The 24,652-nt window shown below is 49.9% G+C and overlaps 8 protein-coding genes across 8 annotated transcripts; 6 read left to right on the top strand and 2 right to left on the bottom strand.

Annotated features, from left to right (window-relative positions):
- Nucleotides 1–186: 186 nt before the first annotated feature.
- Nucleotides 187–3,341, top strand: N7446_003696 (uncharacterized protein; the record flags this gene model as incomplete). The annotated part of the gene is made up of 3 exons (XM_058512445.1): nucleotides 187–443; nucleotides 519–2,208; nucleotides 2,265–3,341. The coding sequence occupies 3 exons, from the start codon at nucleotides 187–189 to the stop codon at nucleotides 3,339–3,341; spliced, it is 3,024 nt and encodes a 1,007-aa protein (XP_058373774.1).
- Nucleotides 3,342–3,471: 130 nt separating this feature from the next.
- On the bottom strand, nucleotides 3,472–6,450 carry N7446_003695 (Branched-chain amino acid aminotransferase II; the record flags this gene model as incomplete). The annotated part of the gene is made up of 5 exons (XM_058512444.1): nucleotides 3,472–4,650; nucleotides 4,703–4,760; nucleotides 5,145–5,282; nucleotides 5,329–6,373; nucleotides 6,431–6,450. 5 exons carry the CDS (start codon nucleotides 6,448–6,450, stop codon nucleotides 3,584–3,586), a joined length of 2,328 nt encoding a protein of 775 aa, XP_058373773.1. The 3' UTR covers nucleotides 3,472–3,583.
- A 2,305-nt stretch (nucleotides 6,451–8,755) lies between these two features.
- Nucleotides 8,756–13,056, top strand: N7446_003694 (uncharacterized protein; the record flags this gene model as incomplete). The annotated part of the gene is made up of 2 exons (XM_058512443.1): nucleotides 8,756–9,125; nucleotides 9,176–13,056. The coding sequence occupies 2 exons, from the start codon at nucleotides 8,756–8,758 to the stop codon at nucleotides 13,054–13,056; spliced, it is 4,251 nt and encodes a 1,416-aa protein (XP_058373772.1).
- A 688-nt stretch (nucleotides 13,057–13,744) lies between these two features.
- N7446_003693 (uncharacterized protein) lies at nucleotides 13,745–14,266 on the top strand (the record flags this gene model as incomplete). Its single annotated transcript, XM_058512442.1, has 1 exon — nucleotides 13,745–14,266. The coding sequence occupies one exon, from the start codon at nucleotides 13,745–13,747 to the stop codon at nucleotides 14,264–14,266; it is 522 nt and encodes a 173-aa protein (XP_058373771.1).
- A 1,353-nt stretch (nucleotides 14,267–15,619) lies between these two features.
- Nucleotides 15,620–16,182, top strand: N7446_003692 (uncharacterized protein; the record flags this gene model as incomplete). The annotated part of the gene is made up of 2 exons (XM_058512441.1): nucleotides 15,620–15,725; nucleotides 15,773–16,182. The coding sequence occupies 2 exons, from the start codon at nucleotides 15,620–15,622 to the stop codon at nucleotides 16,180–16,182; spliced, it is 516 nt and encodes a 171-aa protein (XP_058373770.1).
- Nucleotides 16,183–16,241: 59 nt separating this feature from the next.
- N7446_003691 (ankyrin repeat domain-containing protein) lies at nucleotides 16,242–17,044 on the top strand (the record flags this gene model as incomplete). Its single annotated transcript, XM_058512440.1, has 3 exons — nucleotides 16,242–16,451; nucleotides 16,481–16,810; nucleotides 16,844–17,044. The coding sequence occupies 3 exons, from the start codon at nucleotides 16,242–16,244 to the stop codon at nucleotides 17,042–17,044; spliced, it is 741 nt and encodes a 246-aa protein (XP_058373769.1).
- Nucleotides 17,045–17,087: 43 nt separating this feature from the next.
- On the bottom strand, nucleotides 17,088–19,119 carry N7446_003690 (putative alpha-L-rhamnosidase A; the record flags this gene model as incomplete). The annotated part of the gene is made up of 2 exons (XM_058512439.1): nucleotides 17,088–17,957; nucleotides 18,013–19,119. The coding sequence occupies 2 exons, from the start codon at nucleotides 19,117–19,119 to the stop codon at nucleotides 17,088–17,090; spliced, it is 1,977 nt and encodes a 658-aa protein (XP_058373768.1).
- Nucleotides 19,120–20,324: 1,205 nt separating this feature from the next.
- On the top strand, nucleotides 20,325–23,088 carry N7446_003689 (Kha1p; the record flags this gene model as incomplete). Its single annotated transcript, XM_058512438.1, has 3 exons — nucleotides 20,325–20,459; nucleotides 20,507–21,586; nucleotides 21,637–23,088. The coding sequence occupies 3 exons, from the start codon at nucleotides 20,325–20,327 to the stop codon at nucleotides 23,086–23,088; spliced, it is 2,667 nt and encodes an 888-aa protein (XP_058373767.1).
- Nucleotides 23,089–24,652: the final 1,564 nt, after the last annotated feature.

Raw genomic sequence — 24,652 nt, 5'->3', positions numbered from 1 at the left:
TGAGCATTTAAGCAAGCTCTCATGTTTCTGCCTTCCTCCAGTTCGCCGCGCCGACCGTTCCTTCGCAACATCCAAATCTTTTGAGCTTCGACCTTGACCATCTGAAGAACTCCCTCGTGCTTGTCAGCTTGTCGATTTCCTCCCTCTTACAGGCCACCAGTCATCGCCCGCATACAGTACTCAACAATGGTGTTCCTACGATTGTCGGTCAAAGTATTCCCGCGGGATCAGCTGGCCTCCAACTCAAGCTCGAGCTGGGGACGGTCTCTACCCTTCACGCGGAAGTCTGTGAATGATGACTCGAGCCAGGCATCTGCGGCGTCCGCTACATCAAAGAAACCCGGTATCTTTCTCCTTGTACTTGAAAAGCCAGAGGATGTAACGCTAGGTGGACTTGCGGGAATGATCCAGGATCACTGGGCCAAGCTACACCCTGACCTGGAGTAAGTACTCTACTTGAGCGATTGGACAGTTGCGATTACTGAAGAATTTCAATGGCTGACTATCGCAACTCCTAGACCCCTTACGATTAAGAAAATCTTGGACGATACGAAAGAAGACCTCGACCTTTACCCCGATTTGACTGTCGCCGATGTTTGGGTTGACTATGGAAAAGCCCGCGCCGATGGTCTTGACCAGCGTGGTACTGTCCGTGTTGTTCAGAAACCTGCTGCGGCTGCAGCGCCAGAACGCTTCCCCTCTGTTGATCAGGACTGGGATGCTGCGATTGTCGCATATGAACGGCAGCGCGATTCGAAGATTAAGAAGGACGTTATTAAGCGGCGGTTCTCTCCTATCCAAGAGGAAGATGAGTCACAAAGCATTCATTCCGTACCGAGCCACCGATCGTCTCAGACCCCATGGTCCGTATCGCCTGGTCACTCCGGACACGATACACAGAATCAACACCACATTCATAATGGTATCTCTGAAGAACAGCGCCGTCGTCGCGATGTGCCTCTTTCTTCTGTTGAAGTCCACAGTCCTACCGCTCAACATGAATCGGCGGCAGTTAATGGGCCTACGATTGCTGGCACGCCTCCTCCTAGACGGGACGAGAGTGAAGAGCTCGGCGAGTCGCCTTCTCCAGCTGAACGACGACGTTCTAGCACGAGAGCTAGGTCTACACCTGCTTCCGCAACTGCCACTTCTCCAAAATCGAATGGTCGACTGGGGAAGATTGCGAGACCGCGTGTGCCAGCTACACGAACGATTACCAAGATTCCCGACGATGCTGAACCTGCTGAGTCGTCTCAGCAATCAGCTGAAGCCCCTGCAGTTCCTGAGCAAAAGGACAAAGAACAGATCGAGGAGAGCAGCAATGAGGCAAGCGAGTCTGAGAGCGCAGAGGACAACAATGTAACTCCACCACCCAAGCCATCCGTGAAGCGCACATCTGTTGGACCTCAGCCAGAAAGCCGTCTCTCGGCTCTTGCCAAGAGCATATCGAAATCACCGCAGCAGAAGCCCTCTGATCAGGCAATTCCTATTTCGAGCGCAGAAGAAAGTGAGGATAGCGATGACGACAGTGACGACAGTGACGAGGAAAGCGACAAGGAATCGGATAAGAACGAAACTGCGAAAAGCCCAGCGAAACCGGTTGGAGTTGAGAATCCCGAAGACAAACCAGCACAAAACGAGAACGATGATCTCTCCGAGGAATCCTCATCTTCATCTTCGTCTTCATCTGATTCTTCTTCTTCCGAGTCTGGAGATAACGAAGAATACGCCGCAGAGGATACAATCGCCGAAATCCAGCTGACTGCTAATCGGACTCAGGAGGCTGATAAAGATGGAGATGTGCAAATGGAAGGCTCTCAGACCACTGTTTCCCCTCAGGCATCTCAGATGAACGGTGCTTCGGGCGAGACTCGGTCTCGGAAGCGCAAGCAGAGTCCAGATGGACCTGTGTCGGTCAAGGAAACTCGTATCAACCAGGCCCATCCATCAACTCGCCAGCAGACTAAATTCAGGTCCCCTTCAGTTGTAATTTCTTCACAGCATACAGAGGACCAGTCCAAGTCGAAGTCACCAATTGGCTCGGCTGAGATCCCGCTACCACCTCAGTTAGTGAGCCCACGCCGGAGACATGAGCGTGTCCCTTCATTCTCTAGCCCTGCCCGTCGCCGTGCCAGTATTTCGAAGGACAGAGAGCAGTCACCAAACCCTACGAAAGGACTGGGATTGGGTATCACTGCGAGCCCCCCAGTAAGCAGCTCCTGAGGAACATTGCACAGGACATGCATCCTACTGAACCTGCTCAGAACGGCTTTGATAACGGCTTTGGTGGGCCTCTGTTGCCCAGCAGCGTACCTACCGCGGCTGATTCAGTCGATATGACCCCCGGCGCTAGGCAAACCCCTGCGCTCGACAGGACCAAGAAGTTGCACTCCGCGATCCGCGGGAAAGATTCCCCCTCAGAACGGGGTGAGAGACGATCGGTCTCCTTCCAAGAGGGTGACAACATCTTCTTGACTTCCGACCCCGCTCTACCTACAACCTCAACTCCTCGCGCTACGACTATGAAGTCCCAGCCAGCAAGACCGCCAACTGCCGCTAACAAGATTATTGGTTCGGGTACGCAGTCAGGCTTGGATCCTCGTGGTACGCCCAAGGACAAGGAAGCTCAAAAGACACCGACTTCTGCCGAACCTCCCAAGCAAACTGCCAATGGAACCAGGAGCAATGCCACCAAGGCTGCCTCTAAGGGCAAAGCCGCTCAGAAGACCCCGGCATCGAAGTCTAGCCAGGGAACTCCATCCAGCAGTCAGAGCCACACCGTCTATCCACCAGGGTTCTCTGCCGAAAGCATCAGCAAAATGAGTGCGCAAATCGAGCAGGATACGCAAGAGAAACACGAACTGGAAGAACGACTCAAAGCATCAAATGCCGATCCTCAAATATTGATTCTAGCGACGGAGATGCTGGGGCTCATCAATAACCTTGAGACCAAGAAGCGCCAGGGAACCAAGAGGATGGAGTCCTGGCGCACAAAGCTTGACCAAATGCGGGAACAACTCAAAACTTGCGAAGAGAAGAAAAGGCAGCAAGACGAGAACCCCAAGCAATCAGTTGCACGCACACCCCGTCCTACCCTAAAGGGTCTTCTCAGCAGCCAGAGACAAGAAATGGCTGCTAAAACCGCCAAATCTCGTCCTGAGCCAAAGCCCGCTCCACCACCTCGTGGTGATGTGTATGATGTACCCAGCTCCAGTGAGTCTGAGAGTTCGGACAGTGATTCTGATTCCGACAGTGACGAGTCCGAGAGTGACCAAGGCGATATCTTACCCGATGGGTCCCATGAAAAGCTGCGCAAGCCCTGGTCTCAGCGCAATAAGTGAACCCTGTGACATCCACTCAATGCATTTGTTTTCTCGTTAAGATATCCTGTCTACTACATGTGTCATTATTTGTTATCGCCCGTGTACATTGTCTCATTGCCAGAAATCCACAACTAATATTGATCAATGACTGAACCTTTATTTCAAGTAGATCGCAAGACTTAATCAGTAAATCCAACAACCAAACGGTAGGATGGACTGGGCCAAGGATAGTAGTCCTGTACCAGTCCCAACGCGTATCTCTAGGGAACATTGGCACCATTCTGCTCTGGCTTTTCGTGGTTTTCATCAGCCCATCCCTTAGGTGGTGGCAGTACCTCATAGTTCCAAACCCAAGGATCCTCGACAGTCCCAGATTGTATACCCCGAAGCATCTTCAGCAACTGAACACAAACTTCCCCACCCTCCTTCTCAGCCCCAGTGCGATACTCAAATTTATCCGCACGAGACTTCATAGTAATGCTACCAACGGGCACCAAAGCAGCCGCAGTCCCAGCAGCGATAACCTCCTCGAACTCCCCCAACTCCTCATACAAAACCCTCCGCTTCTCAACCCGATAACCCAACTTCCGCGCAATCTCCAAAACAGAAGCTGCAGTCACGGAATCAATCGCATTCCGACTATCCGGCTGAACAACAGTAACCCCACCATCAGCATCCCTCTTGACCCCAATAAACGCACTCGTCGAAAACTCATCAACCTCACTCCGGGTCGCACTATCCAAATGAAGCGTAATCCCATACCCCTCCTTCCGCGCCCGGTCACTATGTCTCAACACAGGCGCATAATTCCCCCCCACCTTCGCAGCACCAGTCCCAAACGGCGCACACCGATCAAAATCTTCAAGAATCAATGCATCAACCGCACTAGCTCCGTGGTACACTCCAGTCGGCATGGCAAAAACAGCAAACGTATACCCATCCGGCGGACTAAGCCCCAGCTGCGCCGATGATCCGAATAGTAAGGGGCGGATATACATCGCCGCACCGGATTCGTGCGGTGGCACATATTCGGCGTTTAGGCCGACGGCCAGCCGGACGCATTCTATGAAGAGCTCTTCTGGAACTGGTGGGATTGACACCACCTCGGCGGAAAACTGCATGCGCTTGGCGTTCCGGTCTGGGCGGAAGATTGTTATCTTGTTGTTGTGCGGGTGGCGGAAGGCTTTTAGGCCTTCATATACTTGTTGGCCATAGTTGAGGGCTGGGGACATGCCCGATATTCCTAGGGTTGGGGAATTGACGTATTGCGGGGTTGTCCATTTGCCGCTGCCGCTGTGGGAGAAGTGGCATTCGACATGGCCGTTGCCTATGAGTTGTTAGTTGGGTGACTGGGAGTTGTTTCAATTGGAGGCTGATACCATCGCGGACTTTAAAGCCAATGTTGTTCCAGTCGAGAGCAATGGGTGGGGGGTGCATCTTGGAGATGTGTGGAGTTCAGATCTGACACCCGGGGCCGCGTACGCTTATTTATACTCCGAGGTCGGGACTGGGTTTGCTGACTACTCGACTTTCTGACGTCGGGTCTCTTGTTCAGGCTATTCATTATCACGACCTGTACTGTATCCGGCCAATTAAAGACATCAATGACTCTATTTCTCGCTATTTATTGAGCAATTTCTAATTACATGATGGTCCCGGATATATCATATACCCGAAGCCATCCGGATCATCTATAGACCCGGTTTCATGCAGTATTCGTAAGGTAATCGCAACATTTGCGCACTAGCATTCTTGAGCGGCGTATATGTCATTGTTCTCTTGATTTTGTTCTCTGCGTCCAAACGATGTCACCAAGCATACCTTTAGTCCACCGGGCACTTCATGGCGCGCGAACTTGTGGTACTCCTCGGCGATGTTCTCTAATTCATCTTCATACGTGAACATCCATGAAGGGTCGAGTTTCCCCTGAACAACCAGGTCCAGTAGGAACGGATAATACTATATTTGAATAAGCGTCAATTCACCAGAACTTGGCTGATCTCACCTTCTGTGGACACACTTGACCCCCGCGCACCGTCAATGCCTTCTGCATCATCGGCCCAATAGGGAAGTCGTGCGTCGTGAAGAAGAAGTCCCCAACCAATGCAACATTGCCACCCTTGCGCGTAGCCTTGATGATATCCTCCAATGTATCCCCACTATCCCGCTCCAACCCAATAGCCCGCATAACAGCATGTAGAGGCTTCTGCACACTGCGGAACCCACTCGCCTCAATAGCCCGATCAAGTCCCTCTTCCTGAATAGACAAAAGGTACTCCCCAACCTCTTGATGAAGCGACACATCAACAGGCGTCATCCCGAAATCCTCAGCGAGCCGCAATCGCTGCGAATCCCGATCCATAGCATACACCTTCTTCGCTCCGCGCATCATTGCTAACTGCTGCACCGCAAGTCCAATAGGTCCACAACCCCAAACACCAACAACATCGCCTTCCTGCACCTCGGCCAATTCCAGCGCATGCCAAGCAGTTGTAATGACATTACTCAGCCCAAGCAACTTCCTCGCATCAACACCACGCGGTGCCCGAATACATGTCAAATCGGCATTTGGAACATGACAATACTCAGCCTGATCACCGGGATACCCACCCGAAAGCCGACTATATCCCAATTTCCCGGAAATGCGATGCCCATACGCAGCCTCCATCTCCTTCGATGGATTGGTTTTCCCGCACAGCGAGTACTCCTCTCGCTGACAATAGTCACAGCTTCCACACGCAATGACGGGTAAGATGATGACCCGGTCACCGGCTTTGAGGGTCCTGACTTTTGGTCCGACTTCTTCGACTATGCCGATTGCTTCTTGGCCTAGGATATCGCCTTTTTCCATTGAGTTGTTGAGCTCGCCTTCGTAGAGGTGGATATCGATGCCAGAGATTGTGCAGTGAGTTATTTGGATCATTGCGTCGTGCGGGTCTGTTATTGTTGGTTTTGGGACCACGCCTACTTCGATGCTGTGGGTTCCCATCCATCGGGCTGCTTTCATGCAGTTTGTTTCGTGGGGTTTGTAGCCTATTGATGTTATTGGGCTTGGGAGTGTTAGTTTCGTTTTGGGGTTGGGTTGGGTTGTGTAGCGGCGCGCTTACCTGGGCATTACGGCTGCCATGGTTGGTAGTGTTGATGGGATTTTGTTGACAACTATGTTGATGTTTATATTCAGGGCTTGTTGGATATACTGAGGTGTTTCACAAATTCGTTACTGTTGTTATTTCCGAGGGTGGTTTCCGTTCTGGTTCTAGCGCAGGCAAATGGAGCTCAACATGATGCCATAATGCTATTGCTGAATGGCCGTGGAACCAGAGCATTTTTACAGATAGCCATCACCTAGGTTCCTCGTGAAGATGTATGGATGGACAGGGTCGGGATTTAGGGCCGATGATGTCAGCTGATGGTACCTCTTATTGAGGTCACGAGGTGAGATAACCCTGACTTCACGCCTTTTCTTTGTTACTCCTAGTAGCCTTTCCGCGATGATTAGTTGCCCTAGAGCAGATAAAGTTGAAATTTGTAGTAGTCATTCAATGATCGAATCATCCAGCTTGAATATCAGGTAGCTTCAATGCGTTGCAGGAACATTATTCGTCAGTAGCATGGAAGTAGGCACTACGAGTGGCGAACTACTCTTTCTGGACCGAATTCTAGTTTGGAATAACAGACGTGACTCCAGATGTAGAGCATTCATGCTGAGTCCCTTCATGCCAGCCCGCTGAGTATGGTGGCATTGGATAGGTGGGCGCAGGTGGATAATCTGTTGAATCTTCGCTATAATCATCTCTGGTAACGGCGCCGAACTTTTGTTTGGACTAGAAAGTAATTCTTGATCAACATGTAGCTGGGACCCTCACTTACAAAGGATACTTCTGAATATTTTCCAAGCATATAGAATGGAATTTCTCTACGCGTCGCTTGATCCGAGAGAAGACTCATCAATTTCAAAAGAAGGAAATGGAAGTTGCCGTCTATCCTGTCCACTGCATACAGAACCCAAACAATCTTGGGTAGTAGCCGGCAGATGCCCAGTCATCAAGGCACATAGACCCATCTTCCAGCCATGCAATATCCCGAGGTACTATATCCAAATGACGAAATACGAGCTCACATCATTGCAGGTTCAATTTCGGATTGTGCGCGAAAAGCCGACTATTGAACCATTTCTCCATCTTGTCAAGAGTATCGAATACTAGACAGTCAGTCTAGGGTCATAGAAGCCCGCAGCAAGGGGCTCTTGGGAGTGATCCAGGAATATTGTGCTGTGAAGTTGCGAAATAACTAAGCATGTTCGCAGCCTGATGTATAGCGCCCACATCCCCTTAACGGATTGATAATCTTTCCTTCGACGAACTCTATCAGAATATAGCCGTGATTCTGATCAGAAAAGGAACATACACACTTGGGATACAAACTATACGGCTGTCCACGAGTTCATACGCCATTCTTGGGCTTCGGTTTTCCTTTCGTCATATCTGGGTCCCATTTGACAACTTGATGATCAGATATTCTAATTAGGGTAAAAAAAACCCCTAAAACCCTAAAACCAAGTGGCCATGCCGATGCAGCCATCGACATTGCCCTCGCCTGATGTTTGTGGCAGTGGGGGCTCTAAGATTGGGATTTACGCCTGAGTGATGTAAGTAGCCTTAGTGGCACATTTCGGTGAAAATGAACCCTTGGTTGTTACTGCTGATTTTTGAAATAAATAAAAAAAGAGACCAAAGAAATTGTTGGAAATAGTTATATGAAATTGACCTAGCTGAGAAATTTACCAGTGGTTCTACAATGGGAGATCATATATCCCTTTATGCGTCAGGAGAGCTGGCCAGGAACACGGAATTCCGAGATCGAGATTCAATCTGGAGTTTAGCCAGGTTTGCCCCTAAACACCGCGATCTGGGTAATGATCGGACTCGGACTCGGGGCTGAAAAAGCCGGGTGGATCTATGACTCAACCATATTAAGCGTGTAATTATGTGCTGTCATGCTGCCAATTAGTATCTTATGTACCAAAATTCCAGTTGAGAGGCCTGCTACATGTAACAGGAAATAATCCATGGGCGGAGGCGTGGGCACCAGAGCTTAAAGGAAAAGATATGCATTTCACACTACATTTGCTCGTTATAAAAAAGGAACACAGAAAAGCTTGCATGCTCGGCAAATCGTAGACCAATAAGAGTAGTCGATGTATAGGAGACAACGTGGCGAAAAGTCGGCCAAACGGAGTCCGCTCCTCCGTGATAGACCGGAAGTGGCAGCCCCGATGCATAAACCTCTAAAGTCCGATCTACACGCGGTTTATTTGTTGTCCGTCTCCGCTTTGAAGATTCTGATGATCTTTTTATAAGGGTACCTGGGCCTGGCCCTCCCTAAGGCTTTCTCCTAAGGCTTTCTCCCATACACATCCCCGACTTCTCATCATGGAGAAGGAATACGATGAGCCTGAGTTCGCTCCTATTACGGGGCGGGTCCCCACTGTTCTAGAGGAACAAGAACAGGAAGCCCTGACGCGTATCGCCTCCAGTAAGCTTGGCCTGCAACTGTCCACCACTGCCAGTGGAAAGACACTACAACCTCATCTCGATCCATCCAGTCCACACTTCGATCACCAACGATGGGCTCAGATGGTCCTGAACCAAGTCAATGAATCCGGCATTGATATTCCCCACCAAGGTGTCGTCTTCTCCAACCTCTGCGTCAGCGGTTCCGGCTCTGCGTTGCAATATCAGGAAACCCTTACTTCCAGTCTCCGAGTTCCATTCCGTGCAGCTGTTAGAGGTCTAACTGGACGTGCCCCGCCGCCTAGAGAGATCCTTCACAGCTTCGATGGATTACTTCAGGGGGCGAGCTTCTCCTTGTCCTGGGCCGACCTGGCAGTGGATGTACGACATTCCTCAAAACCATTACTGGACATTTGGGAGGACTGTCATTGGACCCTAGCAGTACTCTTCACTATGAGGGTGTCGACTTCGACCACATGATTAAACATCACCGCGGAGAAGTCGCCTACAACAAAGAAGTCGACCTTCATTTCCCTCATTTGACTGTGGGCCAGACCCTCACATTCGCCGCCCATGCCCGAGCTCCCCATGAGCGCCCCGGGGAAATGTCACGCACTGAATATGTCGAGACCCTCACCCAAGTCGTTCTATCGGTTTTCGGCCTATCCCATACCTATAACACCAAGGTCGGCAATGAATTCGTGCGTGGTGTCAGTGGAGGCGAGAGAAAGCGAGTCAGTATCGCTGAGATGTTCCTGTCCCGCTGCCGCATTGGAGCATGGGATAACAGCACCCGTGGTCTCGATGCAGCGTCAGCCCTGAAGTTCGTCAAGTCGTTGCGTCTCGCCGCTGACATGGGAAATTCCTGCCATGCTGTCGCTGCCTACCAGGCTTCGCAGTCCATGTATGATCTTTTCGACAAGGTTGTCCTTCTGTACGAAGGATACCAGATCTACTACGGACCCAGAGACCGGGCAGTTGCCTACTTCCAAGAGATGGGCTTTGAAAGACCTGAACGCCAAGTCAGCGGCGATTACCTGACTGCTATCACCAACCCAGCTGAACGCCGGGTATCTCCAGGCTTCGAAGGAAAGGTGCCTCGCACCGCGAAGGAGTTCGCCGAGCATTGGAAAAAGAGCCCAGAGTATCGAGCTCTGCAGAAGGACATCAACAACTATGAAGGTGAACACCCACCGAATGGCGGCGACGCAAAGAGGCTTCAGGAGAGCCACAAAGTGCAACAAGCTCGTCACACCCGCGACAGCAGCCCGTACCTTCTATCTGTTCCTATGCAGGTGCGGCTTTGCATGCACAGAGCCTACCAGCGAATGCTCCAAGATCTACCGACGGTCATGTCTCCAGTCATCGTGCAGATCATCCTGTCTCTCATTATTGGTTCCATCTTCTACAATACCCCCGACTCGCCCAGTTACTTCTTCCAAAAGGGAGGAGCGATGTACTTTGCCGTGCTTATGAACGCCCTTCTCACGATGAACGAAATTATGCAGCTTTACGCCCAACGTCCAGTCATCGAAAAACAAGCCGGCTATGCATTCGTCCATCCATTTACCGAAGCACTTTCTAGCATCGTGGTTGATCTACCGATTAAACTCTTACGACTATCCTTCTTCACCATTGTACTCTACTTCATGGTAAACCTTCGTCGTGAACCGGGGCCGTTCTTCGTCTTCTACCTCTTCCTGCTGACTGCTGTCTTGGCCATGTCCGGTCTCTTCCGTACCATCGGCGCATTGACTAAGACCATCGGACAGGCAATGTCTTTTGCTGGTGTGCTTGTTCTGTGTATCGTCGTTTACACTGGATTCACCCTGCCTCAACCGTACATGCATCCATGGCTTTCTTGGATTCGCTGGATCAACCCCATCTACTACACCTTCGAGGCACTTGTTGCCAACGAGTTCCACGGCAAGAATTTTGATTGTACATCATTCATTCCAAGCAACCCAGTTGGCTCATCCTTCATTTGCTCTACGGTCGGTGCAATTGCCGGTGAGAGAACCGTCTCTGGTGATGCATTCATCATGGAGAACTATCAATACCAGTACTCCCATGTCTGGCGCAACTTTGGAATTCTCGTCGCTTTCGCCATCGTCCTAAATTGTACCTACCTGCTTGCGAGTGAGTACCTCACTGATGACAAGTCGAAGGCTGAGGCTTTGGTCTTCCGCCCTGGTCATGCGCCCAAGTATCTCCAGCAAGAGACTACCATCGAGCATGGTTTGGAAGAAGTCAACAAGCTTGAGTTGCAGCGAACCAACGATACAATTCGCCTCCCGGAACAAAAGGACATTCTCTCATGGAACAACCTCAACTATGAGATTCCTGTGAAGGAAGGAACCCGACGACTCCTGGATAATGTCAATGGCTGGGTTAAGCCTGGCAGTTTGACCGCATTGATGGGTGTCTCTGGAGCTGGAAAGACAACCCTTTTGGATGTTCTCGCACAGAGAGTCTCGATTGGCGTGGTATCTGGTGATATCTTCGTCAATGGCAACCCTCTCGCTGCCAACTTCCCCCGTCGCACTGGTTACGTCCAACAGCAGGATCTTCATCTTGACTCGACTACCGTGAGAGAGGCTTTGCGTTTCAGTGCTATGCTTCGCCAGCCTAAGGCTGTGTCTAAGGCTGAGAAGTATGATTACGTGGAACAGGTCATTCAGGTTCTTGGTATGGAAGATTTTGCCGAAGCTGTCGTCGGAAGCCTAGGAGAAGGTCTTAATGTTGAGCAGCGCAAGCTGCTCAGTATTGGTGTTGAGCTCGCTGCTAAGCCTACCCTACTCATTTTCCTCGACGAGCCTACCAGTGGTCTGGATTCCCAGAGCTCGTGGACCATTTGCCAGTTCCTTCGACGCCTCGCAGATCACGGCCAGGCCGTCCTCGCTACCATCCATCAGCCTAGCGCACAGCTGTTCCAGACCTTCGATCGCTTGCTCTTCCTCGCCAAGGGAGGAAAGACCGTCTACTTTGGAGACATCGGCGCTGACTCGTCCACCCTCCTGAAGTACTTCGAAGGACACGGAGCCCGCCCCTGTGAACAACTTGAGAATCCCGCCGAGTATATCCTCGAAATGGTTGCCGGTGACTCGTGTCCTGAAATTGACTGGTCCGATGCCTGGAACAAGAGCCCCGAGTATCAAGAAGTCCAAGCCGAAGTCCACAGACTTCACAGCAGCCACAAGCCATCCGTCCACGAACCATCCCTAGACAACGATGACGCAGAGTTCGCCATGCCTCTCAGTAGCCAGCTTTACTACGTCCTTGAACGAGTCTTCCAACAATACTGGCGCCAACCAGAATATGTCTTCTCCAAACTAATCCTGGGCACCGTCTCCGGCCTCTTTATCGGATTCTCATTCTGGGAAGCCGACAACACCCAACAAGGCTTCCAAAACGCTCTCTTCAGTATTTTCCTTCTCTGCACAATCTTCAACACCCTCGTCAACCAAATCATGCCCCGCTTCGTCGCCCAGCGCTCCCTCTACGAAGTCCGCGAACGCCCCTCCAGAATCTACTCCTGGAAGGTCTTCATCCTCTCCCAAATGCTAGTCGAAATCCCCTTCCAAGTCATCCTAGGAATCTGCTCATGGGCCTCATTCTACTGGTCCGTCTTCGGCGCAGACCAAGACGCCGAGCGCCGTGGCCTGATCCTCCTCTACATCGTCCAATTCTTCATCTACGCTGCCAGTATGGCCCAGCTCGTTATCTGCGCGATTCCCGAACCAGCCCTGGCTAGTATGCTCGCCACACTCATGTTCGGTCTCTCGTTCGTCTTCAACGGTGTCATGCAACCACCCAGTGACCTCCCCGGCTTCTGGATCTTCATGTACCGCGTCTCGCCATTTACCTACTACATTAGTGGTATCGGTAGTACAGCCCTGCACGGCCGCAAAGTCGAGTGCAATGCTGCTGAGATGAGTGTTCTAAACCCGCCTGCTGGCCAGAATTGTTTCCAGTACCTGAATGAGTACAGCATTGCGGCTGGTGGATCGCTTTCAAACCCCAATGCCACTGAGAACTGTCAGTATTGTTCTATCTCGTCGGCGGATCAGTATCTTGCTGCCCGTGAGATTTACTGGGGTGATCGCTGGAGGAACTATGGTATCTTCTGGTGCTATTTCATCTTTAACATCCTTGCTGCTATTTCGCTCTATTACCTCTTCCGGGTGAGGAGCTCCAAGGCAAAGATAAAGAAGGCTTGATCGCATTAATGTGGTGTAATCTCTGCATTGTTTTGGTGTTTTTTTTGAACATATTCGCCTTGTGACAAGGTTCATTGTATAATCCAACTCTTTTTGATACCATACATACTCTTCTCAGAATAAAGCATATAATTTTTCCCCCCTTTATTTGCCTTGGAAATGTATTCAACGTCAGGTTGGACTGCATTTTTTTCAACAAGTAAGGTCCGCAGTGCCATCAAACGTTGCCTTAGCTTGACCTTGCAAATTCGATTACGTCACCAGTCAAGCCTTTGATCATTGGAAGCTTCGCCAGCCAGATCAAGAAATATGTCTGTAATGAGAAAAGAATACATGTATCAACATTGCTTCTTCGGAAGATACGTGACGGTATTGTACTGCGATCGGCACTAATTCTCGGCAGAACGAGAAACCGACCTTAACTACTTGATCGTGCCGTTGACCCACCCCGAGGCATCCGAGCCTCCATATTCAGGTTGTATAGCATCATCACCCTGATCCGATTTCCCAATTCTTGGTAGAGTTCGGTTTGACGCGCCCCACAATTTCAGGTTTTTAGACAGTCCATTCAAGATGCTCTTCCCTCTTCATCCGTAACCTTGGTCTCTAAATACAAAGACTTGATCTTAGTATTTTCCCATTTCCTGCATCCTGCATACAGTCAGCTATCAGCAAATCCAGCACCAAAATGCCAGTATTACCCTCTCTCCAAGGCTCAACTTTCGACGCCGACATTCGAGACCGCCACATGATCTACGACTACGCAGCAAAAGACACACATGGCAACCCCGAAAAATGGCGATACGAAATGTGGTTCTACAATGAAGATCGCATCGTCTACGCCATCCATGGGGGCCCAATGGCAGGCAGAAAGAGCTTCCAAACTGCAACATATCAATGCATCCGTCCTGGAGAACTATGGCAATGCAATTGGCTAGAGGAAACGGGCACTATCTGTTCGCTCGTCTATGATATCCCCAACAAACGCATCTCAACTTTACTTGCATTCTCGCAAGGCCATTGGTCACAGAATAAGGCTGCTCATGGTGACAAGCGCAATCCTAAAGACCTTGCGCGTTGGAGGGAATTGGCGAAGGTCGGCGAGTCTCAGGCGGATAGGGTGCTTTTGAGTGAACAGGCAGATATCTTGGAGGATTTTAGGGGTCCCGGGTCTTTGGAGGACATAAAGATGGAGTGGCCTACTTTGTAACATTAGCTCTATGATTAGTTTAACTATGGAGACTAGGACCATAGTATTTTTCACAATCTTTCTGCTTAGAGAAACTAGTTCAATCTCTTCACAACTTATATGTCCAACCATAACTGGTGGATCGGTCGTCCTACGCAGATACAGAACTAAGTAGGGTGTTGCAACATGCATATCGAGTAAAATAAATCAATCGACTCCTAAGGCTTCTTTCAGCTCAGTACGACCTCCACGCGCTGTAGTATTGGCCGACTCCGTTTCCTTCCTTTCCCCTATATAAGTACCTTAACCATGGCCGTGCTACTTTTTTTCCTTTCGCAAAGCCTATTTTTCCGGCCGGAGTCCATAATATATCTTTCTGTCTCACACAATGATAAAATATTTCTTCGATCCCTAAATTGTGAGTGTGCCAGCTAACAAATTCAATAGTCTCGTAGCGATGTGCTCCTAAGCGATGACTGCTTTAGCACCATCAAGGAACTGAAGCATGAAAAGTCATACCGGTGTGGTATATTGCAAACGTGTTGGGAAATTAAGACCAGACGTGATCTTTCTTACCCTCCTTTTCGTTTCATTTTTGACCTACCTGCATAATAAGCTCAAATTTCACATTCCAAATTCAAGTTGATAAGATGGTTAAATCCTATATAATGGTTCTGCAGTATCAGCTGGTTTAGCCCTCACTTGTTTGTTTTCATATCATTTCTTCTGCCTAAATGCCTACCTACGCAACGACAATTTTGGGAAAGAATCAGATAGATGCCCTATGGTACACCGTTGTTTATCAATACAAGCCTACGAACAGCAGGTGAAATGGCAAGAGACCTTTTCTCAATTTTCTCTCACCTGGCTCTCTTGCCGCCTTATTTTGTTAGCCCTTTTGTATCCGGACTTAGCAGTTCGACGATCAATATTTTCCCCTGATATAAGTGGATCGATCTAGGTGGTGCTTTCCTGCAGGAACTGAGAGATTGGACGATCCGGTCCGGGCCAGAAAGGAAAAGAAAGAAAGTACGTCGACCAAGCTACGTGGAGGACAAGCGGTATTTTAAACATAGAAGGCAGGTGCTAGGAAGGTAAAAGCGGCTAGAGGAAGCGTTAAGCGCGAACACCCGTGTAACCAATACTACCTTATTCAAACCAGGTTTCTTTTGTGATGGCTAAGAAAACAATGCTAAAACGAAGGGCTTGTCCTCACATAGTCGCCGAACAGTCTAGTAAAACATTTAGAACGCCAAGCGTCCAGGGGTCAAATCGTGACCAGTGAGTCACCAGAAACAATCTCCCTTTGTTGCATTGTACCTTGCCAGAATCATACTTTCTCGTAAAAAATACTCGGACGTTACAAGTTGAGATATGTCGACGAAACCGCAATTGCCTGCGGAGATACAGGCCCAGATCCTCCGAGAGGCCTCCGAGATTATCTCATTCCCGGATTTGTGGAGAGCCAGAGCGGTAAATAGTACGCTAACCTAAATGTCTCGTTGGGATCATGTTTAACGATTACAGGCTTCTTTGCGAGTGAGGTTGAGACCATAGTGGCAAAGGCCATCCGGGGCAGGTGCAACAACGGTTGTTTCAGCTCTGGACTTTCCAATCCTCTTTCGGGACACGACCGTCAAATTCAAGTGAGACGCCTATCTCTATACCTCAAAACGAAAGAGTACCCGCGAGAACCAACTGTATGGTCACGTCTCGTTGATGACATACTCCCAATTCCAAACAATAGAACAACTGAAGAGACTGATGCCTTTCTCAACAAACTTATTGATGCATGGCTATGTGACACTGCCGAAAGCCGCTGGGACATCATGGGCAAAGCTCAGCCAAAGTATAACATTTCTCGGTCTCGGTACTGGACAGAGATATACAGTGGCGAGACCGAGATATATAATCACTCTTCCGGCGGTGGCGTGTGACCGACAGAATCAATCTTTCCTTTGTTATCAATGCATTTAGAAGAGGGCGTTGCATGGAGATGGAAGCCATTCTTGATAAACCAACTGATGTAGAATATCTGGTGGAAAAAAGCAATACCGATGGATTGAAGGCGTGGATTGAGTACCTCCAAATGACAGAACGGCGAAGTCCGACATTTTTGAACCCAGCTATCACAGAGGTAATGGCTCACGGGGTACCGGAAATCCTGGGCTTTATTCAGGATGAATGGGAAGCTACGTTCACCGGCGTATTTTGGGACCCCATATGTTCAAACAGGCCGTCGGTACAGGATCTTTGGAAACTATCAAATATCTCTATACCAGCGGTCGACTGGATCTGAATACGCGGACAAGTTCAGAGTACTGGCCCCATGGTCCGCTACGGTTAGTCATACAACAGGCCCCGAGGAGTAGAAGACTGGAAATTTTGAGGTATCTCCTCCAACAGGGGGCAGACCCAAATGGACCGAATTGGGCCAAATGTACCCCGTTTGAAGACGCAGTGTTGGGGAGAGATGTCAAATCTGCGGAGGTCCTTTTGCAACACGGAGCAACTTTTGAAATTGGATGTGTGAAAAAGGCGCTCTTGTTCAGAGCCAGCTGGCGGGTGAAAAAGCAGCCCTGCGATGCTATGGCTTAGCTCTTATGGCCGAAGGACCAGGTTGTTTCTCCATATAAAAAAGGAGGCAAGAGCTATGTTTTCTTTCGTGATTCAATAACGATAGCCAACATTGAGAAAGTGTTTCTTGGCCTGGCATGGAGCGATGATGAAGTACAGGGGATGCAGTGGAACTATTTTATCGACGTTGTCGGGGATTTTTCTGGTTTTGTAAAGAAATAGTTCATTCACTGCTGAAAATACAAACGCTAAAACTGTCGTCAAACTATTCACTCCGGAACTTCCAACTACCACCCTTCAATCCGCTAGCTTTGCCATTAACGAGCTTAACCCGCTCCCCACTCTCAGAAACAAGACTTCCCTTAGCTCCAGCCAACACAAAGTCACCAGTGGTATTAGCAGGGGTAACAAAAGCAAACTTCGTAACACCCTTCCCACTACCACGATAAGATGTCGAGAACTTCCCTTTAGCAGTCTCAAAACCAGCATCAACAAAAGTCAAATTCCCAGCCTGGGGCGCAATCATCCAAGAAGAACCCCCAGCCCCGGTAAGCTGGATACCAGCCGTATAAGCTGTAAGCGCGTATGTCGGGCCAGTTGACCAACCATGCGCATGCGAAACACGTGGATCATTGGTATATGGAGCGTAATGTAACGATCCATCAGTAGAATAACCTTCAATGAAAGTTGACTGTGTCATGCGCGGATCATTAAGCATGAATCCCCACTGAAGGCGAATCAGATCGAGTGCCGAGTCCGGTTTGTTGGCTAGGTAGTGGGCTTGCAGTTCGAAGCCGCCGATGAAAGGGGACACGGTTTTGCCGGCTTCGGGTGCTGGTGCACCGTATTTGCCCCAGCGGGCTTTGAGGGCGTTGGATACTTGGGTGGCTTGTGCGGTTGATTGGGTTAGGTTTGCTTTTATTGCCCAGGCGTTGCCGTCTTGTGGATGCATTGTTGTTGTTTCATTGTCGAAGTATAGGCCGCTGGACGAATCCCAGAGCTTTTTGTTTGCGACTAGCTTTAGTTTTGTGGCGGTTGTGCTCCAGTTTGTGAGTGCGGTTTTGTCGTTTAATTCTGCTGCTAGGGTTTGAGCGTCTTGGAGAACAAAGTATAGGATTGCGTTTGCTTCGATGTTCTATGTCGGTTGTTAGTATAGGGAGTCTGAGAGGTATATGTGTTGGTATACTTACATGACCTCCCATTCCAAAGCGCAACCAGTCGGATGAGGAGGTGACGTTGGCCAAGCCGGTGTCATCAACACTGCTGAGCGCCCATTCGAGACCGCGCTTGTACTGCGACCAGTAGCTGGATAGCCAGTCCTTGTCACCCGAGAAGCGGTACAGGTAAGTGGCACCAATGAGACTGTGCAAGTGATAAGTGTAGCTCACGGAATCAAAGAACGGCTTTCCAGCATAGGGCAATTGTCCATTCGCCTTTTGCAAAACGAACAGAGCTTCCAAAGCCGTACGAACACTGTACAAATCACCAGTGCTGACTGCAATACTCTCAAGAGCAATGGACATATCGCCAGGCCAAACAAGACGATCACGCTTGGCACCGTCGGTGATCGTGCTAGTCCCGTTGGTGATGGTATAGTTGCTCCACCAGGTATTAGTCTCCGGCAGCTGGATATCATCACCGGAGGAAATGCTACCAAGGTGCACCAGGGAGTTTCCATGCTTGGGGTTGATCGTGCACAGCTGATTGGTGTATGCACCGGCATACCAGATCTTGTTGACGAGCTCGTCATCCGAGTGGAAGTAGCCAGTGTAGGCACGCAGATCCTGTTCCGGAGCTGCGAGGAAGTTCACTCGAAGGCTTTTGACCGGTACAGTTGCTGTTGTGTTGCTGACGATTGTCAAGTAGCGGAACCCACCCCGGAGATACTTTTCGTCGGGTGTATACTTCCCGGCACCTTTGCCAACGTTGAACCATAGAGGGGTATCCAAACCAGCATCGGCGGTAGCATCACTTGCTTCATCGCTAATGTAGAGGTTTGATTCGGAGAATGTGATACCCAAAAAAGCAGAAGAGGATGAAGAAGACCCAACATCCAGGGAGACGAGGCCTGCTACATTCTTGCCGAAGTCGTAGGTCACTGATGAGACGCCATGGAATGTGGCCCCACTGCCGGATGATTGTGTGAGGGTCCTAGCACCTGTAACTGAGCCATTGACGCTATAAACGGAGGCCGGCATCAAGTCGCGCGACTTGGGAGCCAAAATGTATTGCTCATATGGGATATTGGATGATGCAGCGGCCAAAACCGGCGCAAGTAGCAAGGAAGCAAAATACATGGCGATAGACTCGGATATTCCGAGAGATTGCCTTCGGTAGATTCGTTTTCTGAATGACGGAGAACCCGTTCTTATACGTTCTCAAGGGGCGTTCCCTGACGCAAGGCATATCTCTCTTTTTTTATGCATGGCCAATCGGCGTCGTGCGGCCCACGCGTTTTCGGGATAAACAAGGCCGGACAGTAGCAATGAGATCTTCGCGGGGTCTCTTCAGCATTGTTCAGCATGAATATCGGTCGATCAACAGTCCGACCTGCCAACACTGATGAAAGTGTGGGGTTTAGTTTGCGGGGATCTGCAGGCATTGGGCTCTTCTGGAAATTTAGGCGGAAACATGGCCTATGCAACAGGATTTCGGCAATTTGACGGGGTTCACAATGTCGTGTTGCAGTCTATATGTCTATTGAAGGAAGTATATATGTTTGGCCCTACCCGGTCCAGGCGTAAACTTACACGAATCCTCCGGATACCAGTACCGCTAATAACCGCGCTGAGATGCGTAACAAACTGCTATGTATGTAAGTTATATTTCGACCTACATATAGTGTCTAATTAAATTATGGCGGATTATCTAAGTTTCGTCGAAGCTTTAGAAGCAGAAGAATGCAGACACAGTGCGACCAAGACCTCCGCCCTATCTTTGTCCTACTGCTCCTGCTCCTACCGAGCTACTAATTAACACGTTCTATGCAAAGCTGTAATGTTGCACAGGGACTTCCAAGTTTAAAGCCAAGAGCTGAAATAACTCACGTGGCGTTTCACGGTCCGAGTGAAGTCCACGTGGAAAGTCAAATGCAGAGATCTTATCTTCCGAATTACTGACTGAAAGTAAGTGACTAACTAATTACCACAGGGCTAACATAGGGGCTCTCAAAATGTAAATGGAGAAATCTGGGTAAATGCGGCTATGCGACCGGATGCGGGGATTCCAACATTACTGTAACCCCCTAACACATCTAGAGCTGTCAAGACAACTCGTCAAACAAAGAGAAAGAAAAAAACGGCACAACCAATCCTCAATAAAACTAGGCGAAATGGCATCGCCAAGCTGTTAAGGATCCTTGGGTTGACTTCTCATTGGACCCCCCATTGTGTGGGTTTAGTGGCGTAACCCGTCTGACTCTCACCTTCACCTTCTTCGTTTACCTTCAAAAGCTCTCAGTTTCGCATATCTGCCTGTCTGAACTGGCATATCCAGATCTAGCATGGCGACCGGCAACACTACAGCTATGGCTACTGGCAACAGTACGTCGCGGGTGAGCCCGCAGGGTGGCATACTCGAAGGTGGAAACCCAACCACCTACGACTCCAAGAATCCTCTAGTGCTGTTCATCATCCAGGTAAGGACATCCGGACAGCTTTGAGAAAAGCCACTGACACACTCTAGGCGGGAATTATCATTATCCTCTGCCGCCTGATCCACTGGCCCCTCTCTAAGATCCGCCAGCCGCGAGTTATCGCGGAGGTAATCGCTGGCATCGTCCTAGGGCCATCGGTAATGGGCCGCATCCCCGGCTTCACCGAGACCATCTTCCCAACAGCCAGTATCCCCAGCTTGAATGTCGTCGCTAACCTGGGACTGGTGCTATTCCTCTTCCTCGTCGGGTTGGAGACCGACCTCCGTTTCCTGGTGAGTAACTGGCGGATCGCATTGAGCGTTTCCGCCGCGGGGATGATCCTCCCTTTCGGTCTTGGTTCTGCGATCTCGTATGGTCTTTACCATGAATTCCATGATGATGGAAGTACCAGGCCGATTGAGTTTGGAACGTATTTGTTGTTCATTGGTATTGCCATGGCCATCACGGCGTTCCCTGTCCTGTGTCGTATTCTCACTGAGCTGAAGTTGCTGTCGACTCGTGTTGGTGTTATTGTGCTATCGGCAGGTGTGGGCAATGATGTTGTAGGCTGGATCCTACTGGCTCTTTGTGTTGCACTTGTTAATGCGGGAAGTGGCATCACGGCGTTGTATGTGTTGCTAGTCTGTGTGGGATACATCCTTTTCTTGACATTCGCTTTTCGCCCAGTGTTCTTGCGCTTCCTTGAGAGATCGGGGAGTTTGCAGAAAGGGCCTAGTCAGTCGGTTGTAGCGCTGACTTTGCTCATCGCTCTTGTGTCTGCTTTTTTCACGCAGATCATTGGAGTCCACGCTATTTTCGGTGGCTTTGTTATAGGCCTGCTCTGCCCTCATGAAGGTGGTTTCGCTATCAAGCTGACTGAGAAGATCGAGGACTTGGTCGCTGCTCTTTTCTTGCCTCTTTATTTCACCTTGTCTGGATTGAGCACCAATCTGGGGTTGCTTGACTCTGGGCTCGTTTGGGGATATGTGGTTGGAGTCATCGCCATTGCCTTCATCGCTAAGGTGGCTGGCGGTGCTCTGGCATCTAGGTGGTGTGGTCTGTTGTGGCGCGAAAGCTTCTCAATTGGTGTCCTGATGAGTTGCAAGGGCTTGGTGGAGTTGATTGTGCTGGTCAGTATCAGAGTAAACATTTAACAGGACCCAAACTGATTGACTCCCAGAACATCGGCCTTCAAGCTAAGATCCTGAGCACTCGTACCTTCACCATTTTCGTCGTGATGGCTCTAGTGACGACCTTCATCACAACTCCCCTAACCACTTGGCTCTACCCAAACTGGTACCAAGTCAAAGTTGAACGCTGGAGACGCGGAGAAATCGACTGGGAAGGCAACCCAGTACAACAAGACAACCGGAACGACAGCGTAGCCCTCGCAAAAGACCACCTAAAGACAACCCCAGTCCGCAAACTCCTCGTCTACCTCCGCCTCGACGGTCTATCAGGCATCTGCACCCTAGCAGCCCTCCTAAGCACGAACCGCAGCCAACCAACACGCCTCCATCCAACAAAAATCCCCAGACAAACCGACCAAACAATCGAAGACCCAATCCCCAACGAAACCGAAACCGACGAATCCTCCCTTCGCGTCCACGGCGTCAGATTAATAGAACTAACAGACCGCCACTCAAGCGTAATGAAAGTCGCCGCAGGTGAACAGGCCCTCTGGGACCCAGTCGTCAACACCTTCCGCGCCTTCGGCGACTGGCACGACCTCTGCCTCATGGCAGGCGTCTCCGTCGTCCCAGAACATTCATACGCAGATACTGTCGTCGATATGGCGCAACAAGATACAGCTGACCTGCTCTTGCTCCCGTGGAGTGAAACAGGCACACTAGCTGATCGCCAGAATGGACTGGAAGTCGATGCGCCGAGCCGTTTCGCAAATGGTGTTTATACGAATTTTGTTGCGGACATCTTGAACCGTGTTCCGGGTCATATTGGTATCTTCCTTGAGCGTGGTTTGAGTTCCTCGTTTAAGCGGCCTACACTTGACCACACGACTAGTGGCATGAGTATTCAGAGTTCTATGTGGGCGCGGCAGCCAACGGGGAATCGGTCCCATCATGTTGTTCTTCCGTTCTTTGGGGGTGTGGATGATCGGTTTGCCCTGAGGTTTGTTCTTCAGCTTGCGCGGAATGATCATGTTACTGCGACGGTTATTCAGATTGGCGATTTGAGTGGCGAGAGCGGTAAGATGGGTATGACGACCGTTGCCTCGGCTTCGAATTCAGAGGCATCCCCTGCATCTATGTCGCACTCGGATCTGGTTTTCTTTGAGACGCTCCGTGACTCTGTACCTGAGGATCTGAAAGATCGGGTCGTTTTCTCGCAACCTGCACTCACAGAATCGATTACTGATCCCATTCGTATGGCGGTCGTTGCTGTCCGGGAAGAGTTGAACCGGACGTCGAATAAGGCGAATAATACTGTTGTTGTTGGTCGGCGGAGTGGCTCTTCTGAGGTTGAATTGCCCATTTCAGATGATGGGATTGGAAACGACACACGCCAGACCCTGGGTGCATTGGGGACGGCGATGGTGCAACCCGAGAGCAAGATCTTCGGCAGCACACTCATTCTCCAAGCCGGGCCATCGATATCCGCGGATTATTACTGAACATTTATCACGTGGGACATATGATAATAACGATTCTTCTATTTCGAAGGGTTAGCTCCAACTTTGGTATTTGGGTAATGCTATATCCCAATTAAAGTGTAAAGACGTATGTAGACAGGATATAAACCTTTTATGACAATTACAAATTAAGCAAAATATATATATATATATATATATATATATATAAAAAAATAAAAAAAGGGCGCTAAGTTTATTATTATACTTTTAGGTCAAGGACAAGTGAAGTCAAGGATAAGTAAAAGTACAAGGCGAATTGGAATTCTCAGCTGAGAGAGGCGGCGACCTCGTCCTCACCTCCCAAAACCAAGGCGCACTATGCGAGCGCCGTTCCCGCCTCCCAGACTCCATATTGGAGATTGGATCACTTGACGACGGGAACGAGCTGACCTCGGTGACCTCGTTGATTTCCCGTGCGCTTGATGGTAGATCCTGGGAATTGTATGAGCCGCCGCGCGCGATAGCGACTAGCTTGCCCAGGATTGCATATTCAAGTTTTAACTTTATGCTGTATACCACTGGTTTGATCATCACCTGCACGGCGTAGTAGCCGACATAGTCGACGACGACGACGGCAATATCCAGACATAGAATGACGATGTTGATGACGAGTAATTGGAGGAGGATACCATGTGGACGGCCTTGGGGTCTGAGACGGAGGAGTTTGACTGTTTCCCAGACATAGATACTGGAGATGATGAATTCCTGGACGCAGAAGCCGACTAATTGGATCCGTTCCATGATTCTGTATCCCTGTGCGAAGGAGCCGTAGGGGTCTGCGACTGTGCCGTAGAGGAGGACGATTATTGAGGTGTGGAAGAGGAAGGCGTCGATGCATATCATCCATAATACACCCCAAAGGATTCTATTGTCTTGCAGGACTAGGTGGAGTCGGGACCATAACACCATGGACTGGCCGGTGACCATGCCACACCAGCCGAATATAACAAGAGTGACGCATAGCCAGGGTGTTACGCCTGAGAAGAAGAGGAGGACGTAGCCTATACCGTGGGGGATGATGCTTGCGGAGGCGATGAGGAGACTCCAGAAGTAGGTCCCCTTGTAGCGTTTGAAGGAGACGAAGCAGAGGATTATTAGTTCGATGGCGTTGTACCAGGCGACCGAAGCGAGGGCGGCGAAGACTCCGGTTCGGAGGGTGCTTGAGGAGCTGGGGTCGTGGATTAGGGATGATGCGATATCTGAGGCCGTGTTGGTCGCCATCTGTCGTGGCGGGACATTGCTTGGGTCCCGGTGTATCAAGGCAGGGATGGAGAGGGAAGGAGAGAATGGGTTGACCGAAGAATGGGAAGTGGTTTCATTGAGAAAAATATAAGTCGGCAATATGCTCCTTCTGAAAACTCAGCTCGGAGAGGAGAAAGTTCAGATAAAGACTATTATTTCAAAAGTGCGGAGGTCAGAGCGGTTATCGGTAGTTGAATTCCGCAGAAGAACGGAGACCAATCCATGACAGCTGCTTCGGGGACGAGTTCCTTGGTTCGCATGCGCTGCGGGCAAAGGTATTGGATGAGGCGACAAGACGGGAAGC

Source organism: Penicillium canescens (genome assembly GCF_028828765.1).
Source record: "Penicillium canescens strain IBT 15451 chromosome Unknown utg000003l_segment0_segment0, whole genome shotgun sequence".
Classification (NCBI taxonomy): domain Eukaryota; kingdom Fungi; phylum Ascomycota; class Eurotiomycetes; order Eurotiales; family Aspergillaceae; genus Penicillium; species Penicillium canescens.
Note: the sequence above shows the minus strand (reverse complement) of the source record. Positions and strands in the feature narration are given on the sequence as shown.